This window comes from Geotrypetes seraphini, chromosome 6, assembly GCF_902459505.1.
Source record: "Geotrypetes seraphini chromosome 6, aGeoSer1.1, whole genome shotgun sequence".
Classification (NCBI taxonomy): domain Eukaryota; kingdom Metazoa; phylum Chordata; class Amphibia; order Gymnophiona; family Dermophiidae; genus Geotrypetes; species Geotrypetes seraphini.
The window spans coordinates 168882773-168897293 of NC_047089.1; the positions used below are offsets into that span (position 1 = coordinate 168882773).

General features: G+C 41.7%; 2 protein-coding genes across 5 annotated transcripts in view; one reads left to right on the forward strand and one right to left on the reverse strand.

Moving 5' to 3' along the window:
• Positions 1 to 14521, reverse strand: part of EGFL6 (EGF like domain multiple 6) — a 114375-nt gene that overhangs the window by 69525 nt on the left and 30329 nt on the right. For 2 of the 3 annotated variants that reach the window (XM_033949673.1, XM_033949672.1), the window contains exons 4-6: positions 9953 to 10072; positions 6656 to 6775; positions 3112 to 3246 (exon numbers count right to left, since the gene is read on the reverse strand). In XM_033949673.1, coding sequence (XP_033805564.1) covers positions 3112 to 3246; positions 6656 to 6775; positions 9953 to 10072 — 375 coding nt within the window. The remainder of the gene's footprint in view (positions 1 to 3111; positions 3247 to 6655; positions 6776 to 9952; positions 10073 to 14521) is intronic. The other variant, XM_033949674.1, reaches the window with a different exon arrangement.
• Positions 5380 to 14521, forward strand: part of LOC117362761 — a 150710-nt gene continuing 141568 nt past the window's right edge. The window contains exons 1-2 of one of the 2 annotated variants that reach the window (XM_033949675.1): positions 5380 to 5594; positions 6260 to 6500. The gene's annotated coding sequence lies outside the window, so the exon portion shown is untranslated. The remainder of the gene's footprint in view (positions 5595 to 6259; positions 6501 to 14521) is intronic. The other variant, XM_033949676.1, reaches the window with a different exon arrangement.

Sequence of the window (14521 nt, forward strand, 5' to 3'; positions counted from 1 at the left end):
GGATTGTTTTCACTGTGGATCATCGGGTCTCCCCATTTTTCTTTGTTGTGTTTACACTGATAATACCTTAGAGAAACTGAGAATAACATGGACAGCACCAGAAATTGGCAATGGCTGGGGCTGGATATCCTCCAGAAGGAGATGGAAGATTAATTTTTGGAACTCAGGAGCAAGCTTTACAGACTAAGGGCTCCTTTTATCAAGCAGTGGTAGAGCCTTTTACCACGGGTTGGTGAGGAATTGGATGAGCTTCGGAGCAAACAGTATACCTCTCTGGCTCACAGTAAAACACTCTACCGCTGCTTTATAAAAGGATCCCTAACTGCATGAATGCAAATGTTCAACATATTATCACTTATAGCAAATGGAGATTATGTAATGAAAAATATTAAACCACTGATCACTTGCTTAGGGATATAGTAAAATTACTCAGAGTGACTTTAAACAATGTCATGACAGGAGTCATGATGATTCACTAGAGCTTGTGCAAGAAATATGAGAGTTCAGAATACTGGTATATTAGGGTGGTCCATGGTAGTATACAAAAAAAAAAAATCGACCTTGTCTCCAAAAGGCTTATTTTTGTCCACTTGGTGTCTTACTCATGTGTCAAATTTCAGCTTGATTAGAAATATTTAGAGGCCACCCCAGCATGCACTGTTTTCTTGTTTGTTGTGTATATAGGTGATTGCACATAGTTTGTGTGGCATCATCTAGTTTGCAATCTGCGCCCCAAAACTGAGTCCTTGGGAAGTCAGTCTGTCAACTGTCAATTGCTAGACTGCCTTGTGGAACAGATGTTCTTCGACTGGTCAATTTTCATCACTATGACGAGTGGACTGATGATTCAATTTTCAAGGCATCCAAACTGACTGTTGTTAATGATGCAGCAGAATGAGGGATAAGCCTCATTGAAAAATACAACAATACATTGGCAAAAGATAAAGAATGGAAACAATTTGGCTAGTGGCCAGCCACTGAAAGAAGTTTCTTCTGCATCAAAGGCAGCTCTTATGTCATAGACCATTGATTATTTGTCGAGTGCACAAGAATGACAATCCACTGTTAACCTTAGCAGTAGTTTTTAAAAACAGTGAGGTGGGGTGACCCCTTACCTTTGTTTGTTTTAAGTCAAATTTTGTGTGTTTTTTTATTTTTATATAGGAATAATATTAGCCTTGTGCAACTAGAAAATGAAAAAAAAAAATAAATTCTGGATTTTATGAGATTTTCAAATTTGAATGGACTGACTTTTGGAATATAACATACCTGATGTCACAGGTAATTGAAAATAATATTGTGGTTTTCAACAACATTATCGTACCAAGAGACAGAAGAATTAAAGACAAAGACTTGGAAAAATTAATGAAGTATTGAGACATGACAACAGAAATGGCAAGGCTCTGGAACAAGCCACGCTGGGCTATCCCTATTGTTGTAGGGTGACTCTTTACAGTGTTGCATACGTCTGGTAGTGTTCTAGAAATAATTAATAGTAGTAATAGTAGCCTTAGCAGTATTACGCCAAGGTTAGACACATTTCTACAAAACCCTAAAATTTCAGATTTGACAGCAGTAAACTTACAAAACAGCAATCTTGCTGGATACTTGGATAATTCCTAAGCTTCTGAATGAAGCTTGAATTCTCCAGTGATAATATTCCTATTACTTCTATTTATAAATTCTATAGCGCTGAAAGATGTACGCAGTGCTGTACATTTAACATGCAATAGACCTCCCTCCATTCTCTATTTTTGTGGACAACACTGCCCTCCTACCTGTCTTGTCAGCTTGCTCTGACTCCTCTCTCTCGCTCTCTGCTCAGATCCAACATTCCGCTATAATATTACCAAATCTGACCTCTCCTTTCTGAACACACTACCAAAAAACCTTATCCACACTCTCATCACCTCTTGCTTAGATTACTTCAGCTTGCTTCTCTCAGGTTTTCAACTCAACTATCTCTCTCCCCTTCATAATTCTGCCGCTGTACTCATATTATCTACTCAAGTAACTTCATTGGCTCCCAATCCATTTCCAAATACAGTTCAAACTCCTCTGATTGACTTACAAGTACATTCACTCTGCAGCCCCTCAATATCTCTCCTCACTTATCTCCCCCCCCTATGCTCCCCTCAGTGAACTCTGTTCATCAGGTAAGTCCCTTCTATCCATACCCTTCTCCTCCACTGCCAACTCCAGACTCCATTCCTTCTGTCTTGCTGCACCATATGTCTGGAACAGATTGCCTGAGTCATTATGTCAGGCTCCATCTCTAACAGTATTCAAATCCAAGCTAAAAGCCCACTTTTTCGAGGCTGCTTTCAACTCCTAACTCATACTCACCATAAGATACCTATGTCCATCTTACCATTCTCTCTGCAAGAAACTCCCCAATCCCTTTATGTCCTGTCTGTCTGTCCAAGTTAGACTCTAAACTCTTCTGAGCGCCCTCCCACCATTCTTTACTTCTGTGGACAACACTGTCCCCCTTCCATTCTTGTCAGCTCTTGTCGGCTCACTTTGACTCCTCCTCTCAAATCTTTGCCTATAAATAATAATACAGTCAAACCTTGGTTTGCGAGCATAATTCGTGCCAGAAGCATGCTTGTAATCCAAAGCACTCGTATATCAAAGCGAATTTCCCCATAGGAAATAATGGAAACTCAGACAACTCTTTCCACAACCCCAAAACTTTAATACAAAATACTATATGTACTCATATTGCAAGACCTCGCTCATTTAGAACAGTCACTACACTCTTGCAGCGTCAGAGAGAAAAGAACCATCGGCTCAGTTGTGATGAACGTGCATACTGTGTGTATTTGAATTGCAAGACATTGCTTGTATATCAAGTAAAATTTAATAAAATGTTTTGCTTGTCTTGCAAAACACTTGCAAACCCACAATCCAAGGTTTTACTGTACTTACATTAGTGCATATTCACAAATCAATCTCAATAAACTATAGTGGAAGAGTACTGGCTGCAAACTGGGCTTCATATATCTGCCCACATTAACCAGTTTATAATTGTCTAAAGTTTTGACCTCTCTATTGATGCTCAATAAGCAAATATTTAGGGAGGAACAGCACTGCAATAAATAAGCTTACCTATGCAGTCATATCTTCCATTAACATATTTTAGTTCATAGCCAATCTGACACTTGCAGTAGTAGCTCCCAAATGTATTAACACATCGGCGGTTGAAAGGACAAATGGCTTTTCCAACAGAGCATTCATCAATATCTGGATCAAAACACATAAGGTTAGCAATGTTACAATTACAGGGGTAACCTTTTTTTAAACACTGCAGTTTCTGGGTGCATTATAAGGTTCTGGTTTGAAACAATGGTACAAATTCCTTATAATTCAGATAAACTTTCTGCAACACCTGGCTGAGAAAAATCTACTTTCCTCACAAGCAAAATCTTGTACATAAAGAACAGTGTGACTTTGTCCAAAAGGTTATATTTAGAGGATGAGAGAAAATCCAATAATTTTTTCATGCACAATTTTTTTTTTCAGAATTCTGTAGAAATGGATCAGACCACAGCAACACCTTCTTTTAATTTCATTTCCAACAAGTATTGAAGTTTGAAGTTTGGCACGATGATTGTATGCTGATGCTAATATTAGAAATGGCCATAAAAAATATAGGAGAAAAATTGTCTCTTTTATGGCTGCACTAGAAAAGGGCATGGAGGGGCATAATAATAATAAAAAAAATCTAAGTCCTCTTTTGGCCTAAGGCCCTAAGTGCTCAGGGTAGCCAGCAGGGAAATGTCCATTCTTGAAAAAAACGTCCAAAATATGTTTGTTTGTTTTTTATAATGGCCTACCTGTATGTTAGGAGTTTAATCACCCAGACCACCATTTCATCTACCTTTAAGCACTATTCTCTAAAAAAAGATTGCCCAAGTCCCAAACGCCCAAAACAAGACCTTTTAGGCGTGAAAGGGACCAGTCCTTCATCTAAAACCATGAATCTCTAACCGGCGTTTGTCATACGCGCCAGTTAGAGAATTGTGGAACCGTCCCTCCCACCCCCCGCGCAATGATTGTGGCAGAAGGGATGCCCAGTCCCTCCTGCCCAGCACTTGCCATGACCATCCCCCTGGCAATGACCTTGGCAGGAGAGATGCCCAATATCTCATGTCGCAATCCCCCAAACCCTCCTGCAATCTTCCCCAGCAGGAGGGATTGCGGCAGGCGGGATTGGGCATCCCTCTTGCCGCTGATGCTTGTGGGAGTGTTCGAGGGATCACAGCAGGAGGGATGCCCAATACCTCCTGCCGCAATCTCTCACACCCTCCAACAATCTTCCCCGGCAGGAGGGATACCCAATCCTTCCTGCTGCGATCCCCTGAACCCTCTTGCAAGCAACGGCGGCAGGAGGGATACCCAATCCCTCCTGCAGTGATCCCCTGAACCATTCCACAATTCAGATGTTCTAATGCGTGCTTTCCCCTGAACCCTTCTGCAATCTTTCCCAGCATTCTGGGAGTGGCCTAAGATTTCAATTGGCCAGATCTCTTAGGCCACCCCCATAGGACATATTTTTGATTATGTACCGCATAGTGTATGGGAAAGATCCATATAAGGATGTGCTAAGCCCACTTACTAGCACAGTTTAGCAAAAGGGCCTCTTAGGTACCTTAATTTCTGACTAAAAATCTGCAAAAATCTAGGTTTCCAAAACTTGGAATCCTAAATTTTAACCTGCAATTCAAATTTCCAGATTTGATCAATAATAATTAGATGCCTTGTGCTGAAAATAAACCTATTTCCCCCATCCACTCAGTACATCAGTTTTCAAAGATGCCAATCTAGGCACCTGACTACCTAATCCCCCTCCTTTTACAAAACTGTGTATGTTTTGAGATTTGACCTTGAAGTCTAGAGGCAGTAGAACAGTGTTACCTAGTGAACAGCTGAATTTAAAGCACTTTTGCACTGCTTTAGGAAAACTCTTTAAAAATGTCTGGTAATGTCAGATGTCACACTGCAGAAGGTGGTGAAGGCAACATGGGCACCGCCTGATGAAATCATGTTTTATTTACTTATTTATTGGGATTTACTAATTGCTAGGTGGTGTACAGCTGGTACAGTTTAACATAAAACTTAGAATTTTGTTAACAGTTGCCCTGCAGTTCTCTAGAACTACCCCTAAACCTGATCCTAGAAGCAGGTAGGTTAGGGAAACTGCAGAATTTATCCCAAGTGAAAGGCAGCCCAGAATTGACCTAATTATACTTGCCTAGTTCTAGTGTAGGGAATGCTAAAAACAAAGAACTACAAGTACCAGAAGGCACCAGGCTGGGGATAGCAAAACCCACAATGGGATTAGCTCTGCTATCTAGACTCATTAGCAAAGAAACAGGAAAACACAGGTGAAGCTAGAGACAATCAGCACAGGATTAGAGAAAAGGGTAAGGTCTCTAGGCAATGGAGGGAGCCACAAACCTTTAACCTGCCTGAACCCTTGGAAAGAGGCATACCAGTGCAATCCAGGGGACAGAAGCCAGAAACCAGCATTTTCCACAGGAAACAGGGAGAAAATTTCAGGACTGAAACTTGTAAGCGCTCTTCTGAAGGTAATACTTTTAATGTAGAAATGTATACAATTAATTATGAAATGGAACCTGAGAACTTCTGTTTGCCTGAAGACATGCTTATAGAGTAAAGGCTTGGGGAAAACAATATGCTGTTTTGATAAGGTGGAATTGCCTCACTACTTCTGATTAAATTAGAGAGACAGAAGACTGGGAAGCACTACTTCTGATATTGTACAAACCACAGGAGTACTGTGAGAGATCTTCAAGTCCATGCATAGCAATTAGGTGCCCTGATTACGTGTTGTTAGCGAAAACTAGTATAATCCTATATCAGCCCTCCTAACATTTACGAGATGCCAACATTTACATCAGCCATAGTCCCAGTTCCTGGACTTTGATATTGAAAGTTTGGTTTTTGTTTTGTGAAATAAAGACTGGCAGAGCAGAACTTGCTGAAAGCACATGTTTTTGTGGAAAATTGCCAGATTGTGGAACTTTAAAACTGTTGAAGCCTTTTTGGGCTAACAGGCTGTTTAGCCACCAGAGCAAGTTTGTGTTTTATTTTTCATTTCTGGTAGTTGCAGCTGTAATTAAGTATAATAGTTTAGTATTTAGGTCATTATATTATTTTGATAAAAAGTTTTTGAATAAGATAGTTAGAGAAAGATTAGTAATGATTACTATGTGTGATTATTGTTTTGTAGTATCCCTTCCTGATGAAGGCCATGAAACTCGAGTCGTGGGGTTGACTATATATTTGGCTTTAGGAGCTTTTTTACTTCACAATTGTGTTAACAATTGCAATTGCTGCCTGTATATGAGACCAGCTGACCGCCAAGGAATTGCAGATAAGTCTTGCTTTAGATGTCTTTTTTTCAGCTATTTCTGATCAATGTTATGGCGGTCAGGACAGTAAATGCTATGATGGTCCCAGCAGCAACTTTGGTTTGTTTTTTTACACTGAATCTATAAGGTTGCGGGTCTGAGCACTTCACAAAAATTTTTTTGTATATTTATTATTTAGTGTTGTACACTGTGATTTAAGAAACATTAACTTATGTTTTAGAACCACAGTTAGAGGCAATTGGCTTCTTACATACCTACACAAGTCCTTCCATTTGGTCCCAGATGAAGTCCTGGTGAAGGACATAAGCATCGCACCTCACCCATCACCTCTTCACAACCATACTGGCAGTTCACCATGGCACATGTCCTGGAATCTTAAAGCCAACAATAGAACAGGACTGTAATCACATTAGCAATTTCAATATATCACTGCTCTCTCAGCAAAGCAGGAGAAAAGCTCCGAGTGTGTCTTTACTCCATTGTGTGGTACTATTACAGGGAAAATATTTGTTTTTACAAAATTCAAACCATTCACCTTTAATTCACCAGGTCTTTCATCACAAAGATTACCCATTGCTGGGTTTGTGATTTGATTCATTCTTTTTGGCCTCAGTTCTCCAAAATATCTCAGCCAGGTACAAGGCTGAATTGGTAGAGGTATTCTGTCTGCAGTTTATTTATCTAGCATTGTATTCTCTGTCTTAATTCTTACAAATGGGCCAGATTTTCAGTTAGCAGTGACCATATTAATCTATGTGTCAGCACTTAAATCAATGCATATATACAGAAAGTGTAATATTCAGTCGCAATCTAGATGACTTCTAAGTAAAATGCACCTCTGGCCATATCTAAACATGTGGAGGGGCATAATCGAAAGGGACGTCTAAGTTCGTTTGTGTCCAACTCGCAAGTTGTCCAAAGTAAAAAAACAGCCTAAGACACATTTTCGAAAAATACGTACAAAATTTTTTTTTTGTTTCGAAAATCGTCTAATTATATGTCCTGCCGATCTGATCGTCCAAGTCGCTAAAGCATCCATCTTTATACCACATTTCCATCAAACTTTTCATCCAAGTCAAAAATGCCTAGAACAAGCCCTGTTGGACATGGGAGGGGTCTGTAAAATGATGGACTGAACACCCAGACATGGCACCTGAATAGTGGGGTACCTTTACAGGGCACTGCTGTGAACTTCACAAAAAGGGTGCCATGTCTTCATCTCACTACAGCTCCCTTATAGATAATGGTGAGCCCCCAAACCACCTCTAAAATCCCCTATAACCACCTATCTATCACCCCAATAGCCCTTATGGCTGCTGGAGCCACTTTTATGCCAGTAAAAAAGGGTTTGGGGGGTATATAGGGGAGTGCACATGTTTAAGTATCAATGCAGTGATTAAAGGGGCTTATGGGCATGGGTCCTCCTCTCTGAGTCCCTAACCCACCCCCAAGATGACTTAAGTTGCCTCTGTGCTGGACGACTAGGCTTTCCTATGCCAGGTGGCCAAGTTATGATGGTCTGGAGGATGAATTTTAAAGGTGTGATTAATATTTTTATGGGGGGTCAGTGATCAATGGGGTAGTGTGTGGGGGTATGTTTTATGTGTTTGCTTATCTGGTGACTTTAGGTGGGTTTTTGTGACTTAGACCATGTTTTACATGGTCTAAGTCACAACGTCCACGTTCTGTCGATCGTGGGCTGTATAACTTTTGGTTATACATGCTGTATGACTAAATCTAAGCCGGCCCACGTCCCGCCCTCGACACTCCTCCCGAAATGCCCCGTTTAGCTTTGGTCGTTCAGCGGCACTATGAAGACCTAGGTCGTTTAGAAATATGTCCAAAACCCATTTTTATTATCGGCACTTGGACGTATTTGGGAAATGTTCGTCCAAGTGCCGACTTAGGCCAGTTTTTGGACGTTTTTCTCTTTCGATTATGAGCCCCATGGGTTCTCCAGATAGTTGCTGAATATTATCACTATCTACATAATTTTGCATCTCACTCTAAGTCCATCCTTAATCCAACCCCATAATGTATGAAAAGTATGGGCCAATGAGTCTGATTTTCAGCCTGATAATATTTGTACAAGGCTTTGAAGTACATGTTTAGAAAAGTTATACATTCACCTGCCAGCAATTATCCATAGTAAAGTTCCTTTAGCAGTGGCAAAGGAATAGGATAAAGAAAAGCAGACAAAACACAAAGTTATCAATGGCATTTGATCTACAGTAGTTATACTCAGAGGACTCCAGATTATTAGGGACAAGCTGGTCCAGGTGGAGACTTTTTTTTTTTAAATTCTGATTTTCTCATTGATTTTCCTGTGAAAAGTAGAACTACAAGTCCATGCATGCAAGGAGCATAGCAATTAGGTGCCCTGATTAGTCGTTAGAGAAAACTAGTGTAACCCTATATCAGCCCTCCTAACATTTACAAGACGCCAACATTTACATTAGCCATAGTCCCAGTCACCTAATGCAGGTGGGCACACATAACTAAAATTGTCACTCCACAGAGGTTTTTTTTTTGTTTGTTTTCTCTGGATTTTCTTCTCTGTGGATATCTTGGGGTCAATTCCTTTTGGTTTTCACACATAACTTACAGCATTTTGTAAGTTATGCATATTACTGGGAGCCCCACCCATGCTACAAGCATATTTTCTCTGGCTTCCCTAAGGTTTTACTTAAAGCTCCAGGCTGTTCAGAATAACTCCATCTGGCTGCTCACCCACGCACACTGGTATGATCATATTTCTCCTCTTCTGACTAAACATCAGAGGCTGCCTATCTCTTTTCGCATTCACCTTTAAGATCCTTACCTTAGCACATAAAGTTATCCACATTGTCCCCCTTTCTATCTAGAGTGGAAAGGGTAGATGTGAATCGCTTGATTACTCTTTCCAAAAATACTAGGATTAGTTACTAAGTAGTAAATTTAAAACAAAACAGAGAAAATATTTCTTCACATAGCATGTAATTAAACTCTGGAATTTGTTGCTGGAGAATATGATGAAATCGGTTAGCTTAGCAGGATTTTAAAAAGTTTTGGATCATTTTCTAAAAGAAAAGTCCATAGGCTATTATTGAGATGGCTTGGGGAAATCCACTGCTTATTCCTAGGATAAGCAGCATATAATCTGTTTTACTATTTAGGATCAAGCTAGGTATTTGGGACCTGGGTTGGCCACTGTTGGAAACAGGATACTGGGCTTGATGGACCTTCCCAGTATGGCAATTCTTATGTTCTTTTATTCTTAATGAATAAATTCAGGTCAAATATTTATATCCCTTGAACTCTTGTGTTTGTTTTTTTTTTTTTAAATCTGACCTCGCTTCACTTTTCCTTATGTGTGTAAATGTGACATTTATGTGTTTTTTCAAACAAAAAGGGCATATAACAACAAGAATTGTTCTTTCAATGGGGCTCAGCTTGTTCCTACTGACCTGGAGTTATCTGGTAATCTTATCTAAAGTACAAAAGAGTTTGTGCATTTGCTGTAACTTGGACCAGTTGTAATGTCAGTAACTGTTGTAATGTCAGTAACTTACTTGCACATGTGCCGTCTGGCATCAGCACGTACCCATTGAGGCAGTAGCACTTGTAACTGCCATGTGTGTTCATGCATCTGTGTTCACAGGGACGTGGTTTCAGCCCACATTCATTCAGATCTGCAGAAAACGGTTCAAGGAAACGTGATATCATTTAAGTAGCTATTCCCAAGAAGAAAGAACTTGAGCCACTGACTTGTAAATCAGCTCAGTGGCAGTGCACCTGGCTCAGCAACTCCTGTGGAATCCAGTGTGCCAAAGGGCTTGTAACTGTACAGTACATGCAATACAATTACAAGCCAAAGGGAGAGGGGATTCTGAGCCTGCTAAATTCAGCAAGAATTCCAGATTGGTATTGAACCTTGTTACAGAGGAGATATTTATTTATTTGGATTTAGATCCCACTTTTTTCAGTGGTAGTTCAAGGTGAATTATATTTGGGTACAGTAGATATTTCCCTATCCAGGAATTACAATCTAAGGGGCCCTTTTTCTAAAATGTGTTAAAATCTGATTTTTCCACAAGCTAAACCCAGATTTAATGCCAGTTTTTTAAAGGGTTTTAATATATTTCCATTTCCAGGTTGTTATGCCCCCAGGTTATGTGGGCATTTGCTCAGTTAATGTTTGTTTAAATGTGTAATAGTTATGGGTACTCTATGGACTCAACTTCCCAGAGAGCTTTGCTTCCAGTAGTCTAGGCCAGTGTTCTTCAACCTTTTTACGGGAAAACATGTTGTGATTGATATGATTCGTACATTGTTTTACACTGAACTTCATTTATGTAAGCTCTAAGAAGTCTACTACTGTGGCCATCATCCAGATGTTTTCTAAAACCTACAAGTAACAGGCATTATTGGTACTGGTTTCAAGAGGGGCAACATATCTTTGTGCTTTGATTTGGTCTATTGTTCAATGGCAAGGTGCCAGACCACCATCAGTAAGCAGCTTCATGGTGAGATATCGGGACAATTAAATCATGTTTTTCTAATAGCGCACAAGAGAATACTTTGGAACAAATATGTCTTAATTTTCCAGTCTGTGTTTAATAACTTTACTGGTATGATTGGCTGCTAAAAATTAAAACCATCAACTGATGCAGAAAAGGATGTGAACTGGAAAGGTCTAACAAACTACAAAACATTTGATTTTGCCTTCTCTGTGGACTCTCTGAGATACAGAACCACTCCAGATACTAGGCTTCTCTTTCGACGCTCCTACCTTCAAGCTTTGAAGTAACACAACTCCATGGTGTCTGGCAGTGTCATAGTAAGGGTGAGTGGCACTCCTCCCCTGCCCTCTTCCCCGAACTCATGCCCTGCGTGCACCCCCTTCCCTTTCCCCGTACCTTTTTTTTTTTTTAACTTCTCCGGCATGAGCAGCATGCCCACGTCGGTGTCGGCTCACCCTTTGGCGTCACTTCTTATGCAAGGGTTCTGAAAGTGACGTCAGAGAGAGAGAGAGCCAATGCTGACGCAGGCAGCAACCTTGTGCCGGGGAAGTAAAAAAAGGTAACGTAAGAACATAAGAATTGCCACTGCTGAGTCAGACCGGTGGCCCTCTGGTCTAAGACCAGCACCCTAACTGAGACTAGCCCTACCAGCGCACGTTCTTGTCAGCAGGAACTTGTCTAACTTTGTCTTGAATCCTTGGAGGGTGTTTTCCCCTATAACAGCCTCTGGAAGAGCGTTCCAGCTTTCTACCACTCTCTGGGTGAAGAAGAACCTCCTTATGTTTGTACAGAATCTATCCCCTTTCAACTTTAGAGAGTGCCCTCTTGTTCGGGGGAAGGCAAGGGGTGCACGCGTATGACAAAGGGAGGAGGAGAGCTGTCAAGCCCTTAGCAAGACAGTACCCATAGCGGGCTGCCTCACCCCCCCCCCATTATTATGCCACTGCCTCAAGCATAGCCCTCCCTTCTAAGAACCCCAGTAAGAAAGGTATGGGGAAGGCAAGGGGTGTGTGGCAAGGAGAGGAGCAGGCAGAGAGGAGGAGGATGTAAAGATAGCGACTGGGGCAGTCCGGCCCTCCCTTTTACTACACCACTGGTCTCTGGGCTTGTTTGATATTGGAAGTTTGCATTTGTAATGTGCAGAATATGTGAAGTTCCATTTTTGTCTGGGATATCTAGGTAGGAACTTGGGTATCCAAGTCAGGACATTCACACATCCCTGAGTATTTTACAAGAGTCTTTGCAGAATGCTAAGCCTTTTGTAAAATATGTATAAGGATGCTGGCAAATACCTGAATTTATGGCAGCACATAAAGCAACAGCATGAATTTCACAAATATAAATTACTAAAAATAAGAGTGGTATCTTTAATAACTCTGACATGAATTCATATTTTAAGTGAAAGTACTCAGCATCAGGGAAACATTGCAAAATCTACTAAAACCCGCTGCCTTTATAAAAAAACATCAGCAATTGATAAAGCCAAGTGGAGAAGAGCAGAGGCGTAGGCTAGTGTTTAAAGCAGTAGGCTGATGAAGCTAGGGCTCAAATCTCATTGATATTCCTTGTGGCCTTGAGCAAGTCACTTAGGGCCAGATTCACTAACCTACCCGATCGGGCCCGATCCGGGCAGGTCCGACAAATTCAGTAAACTCCAATATGCAGATGGGGCGATCGGAGGAACGCCCCCATCTGCCGGCACAGAAAGCTCAGTCTATAGCGATCCCCGCGCATGCGCTGGACCTCCAGCCCCGGCACTTTTTAAATTTATTTTTTCTTTTTTTACAGCCTGTGGTTTTAACCCACAGGCTTACACTGTGGGGAAGGGTGAGAGAGTCAGGGCAGGCAGGTGATCAGGGCAGCGTTGGGGCTGACAGGGCTGAGAGCAGGGTGGCAGAAGGCAGTCGGAAAAGGCTTCAGCGACTGGTCCTCAGCAGTCGCTTTTTGGGTTGATCGGCTAGCACAGTCGAATCGACAAATTTATTTAGTGAATTGTGTCCCTGCCTACTTTGCATGCTTTTCCCCTCATTTGCATGCGCGAATCGGAATCGGATTGCAAAACATGTCAGTGAACACTGCAGGAGGGAAATCGGGTTGCACAGGGCTCGCAAACCGATTGGTACATGATCGGTTTGCTTAGTGAATCTAGCCCTTAAACCTTCTTTGTCTTAGGTATAAACTTAGGGGCCCTTTTTACTTACCTGCAATAAAATTGCTGATTTTCCATTATTTGAATTAATGGCCATGTGTTAATATTGCCATTAAAAAATATTAGCATGTAGGCAGTAAGGGCTCATATGCTAAGTAGTTAGTGTGTGGTAATGTAGATGTACCCATTTTCTGCCTCTCCAGACACATCCCTTCTACGTGTGGTTTCTGCACACAGATTGGGATCTTACCACAGGACAACTGAGTGCATCCTGCAGTAAGTGCTTTTAACCTGGAGGAAGTACACAGAAGCCATTACCACAACTTAATAAAAGGGCATTAGTATAGCAGGCCATGGCAGCCATTTTGAGGAGCTGGTGCTAGGGGTAGGAGTGAGGGGCCTGTACTCTTGCCCCCATCGACTTCCACTGAGCCACCAGGCACAAAGGGGTTTGGGGGAGTTGGGTTAGAGTTACCAAGACATCCAGATTTTCCCAGGCATAACCTCCAGACATGGTCCCGAAGAGACAGGGTTTGTGTGAGACTGGGGTTGGGGGAGGAATGGGGCAGGGCTTTGGGCCGAATGGGGTGGGGCCACACATCCTCTTTTTTTTTTTTTTTTTTTTTTTAAGTACAAAATCTCTGGCAAATCTAAGTTGGGGGGCCATCTAGGGGGGGATCACAGCATGGAGTGGAGGGTAGAGGGGCATGTTTGTGGGGTCAGGAGAGGAGAGAATGAGGGTATCATTTAAAAAAAAAAAAAAAATTTTTATTTAAAAAGAAATGTTACGTAGGTGTTGGCCCGATATTCAATGCCAGCACCTGTAGAGCAAAGCGGCTAGATTTAGATCTGCTTTTGAGTTGTCCTAAATCTGGTCACTTTGCTATGTGGGTACTGACACTGAATATGTTGGTGCCTACATAACCTGGGGCTCCTCCCCAGTGCCGCCCCTGACCGGCCCACTTTCTGCTGGGACAGTCTGAGGGTAATCCAGTGGCACTCTCCAGTTAAGTACAACTGAATATCTCCTCTTAGATGGTGGCAAGCTATTTAAGCAGGCAGGAGAGCATTCTGCCTGTTTAAATCGCTCTGAATATCGACCCCCAACTGTACCCATCTGTGAATCACCCTAATAGCTCTTATGCCTGCAGGTGTCACCTATATGTTGGTACAGTGGGTTTTGGAGGGCTCGTACTTTCCACCACAAGTGTACTAATTAGAGTGGGATATGGGCCTGGGTCCCCTTCTCTGCAGTCCACTGCACTGACTGCTAAGCTACTCCAGAGGCCTTCTTGCTGCTCTAATAGGACTGACCATAACATCTGCAGTTGTCAGACACATCTTTGGAGGGTGGGATGGGGGCCAGTGACCATTGGGAGTGTAAGGGTGCCATGCCTTTATGCCTCCAGCGGTTATCTGGTCAGTTTAGTCAGCTTTTTTGCACATACTGTACATAGTAACATAGTAAA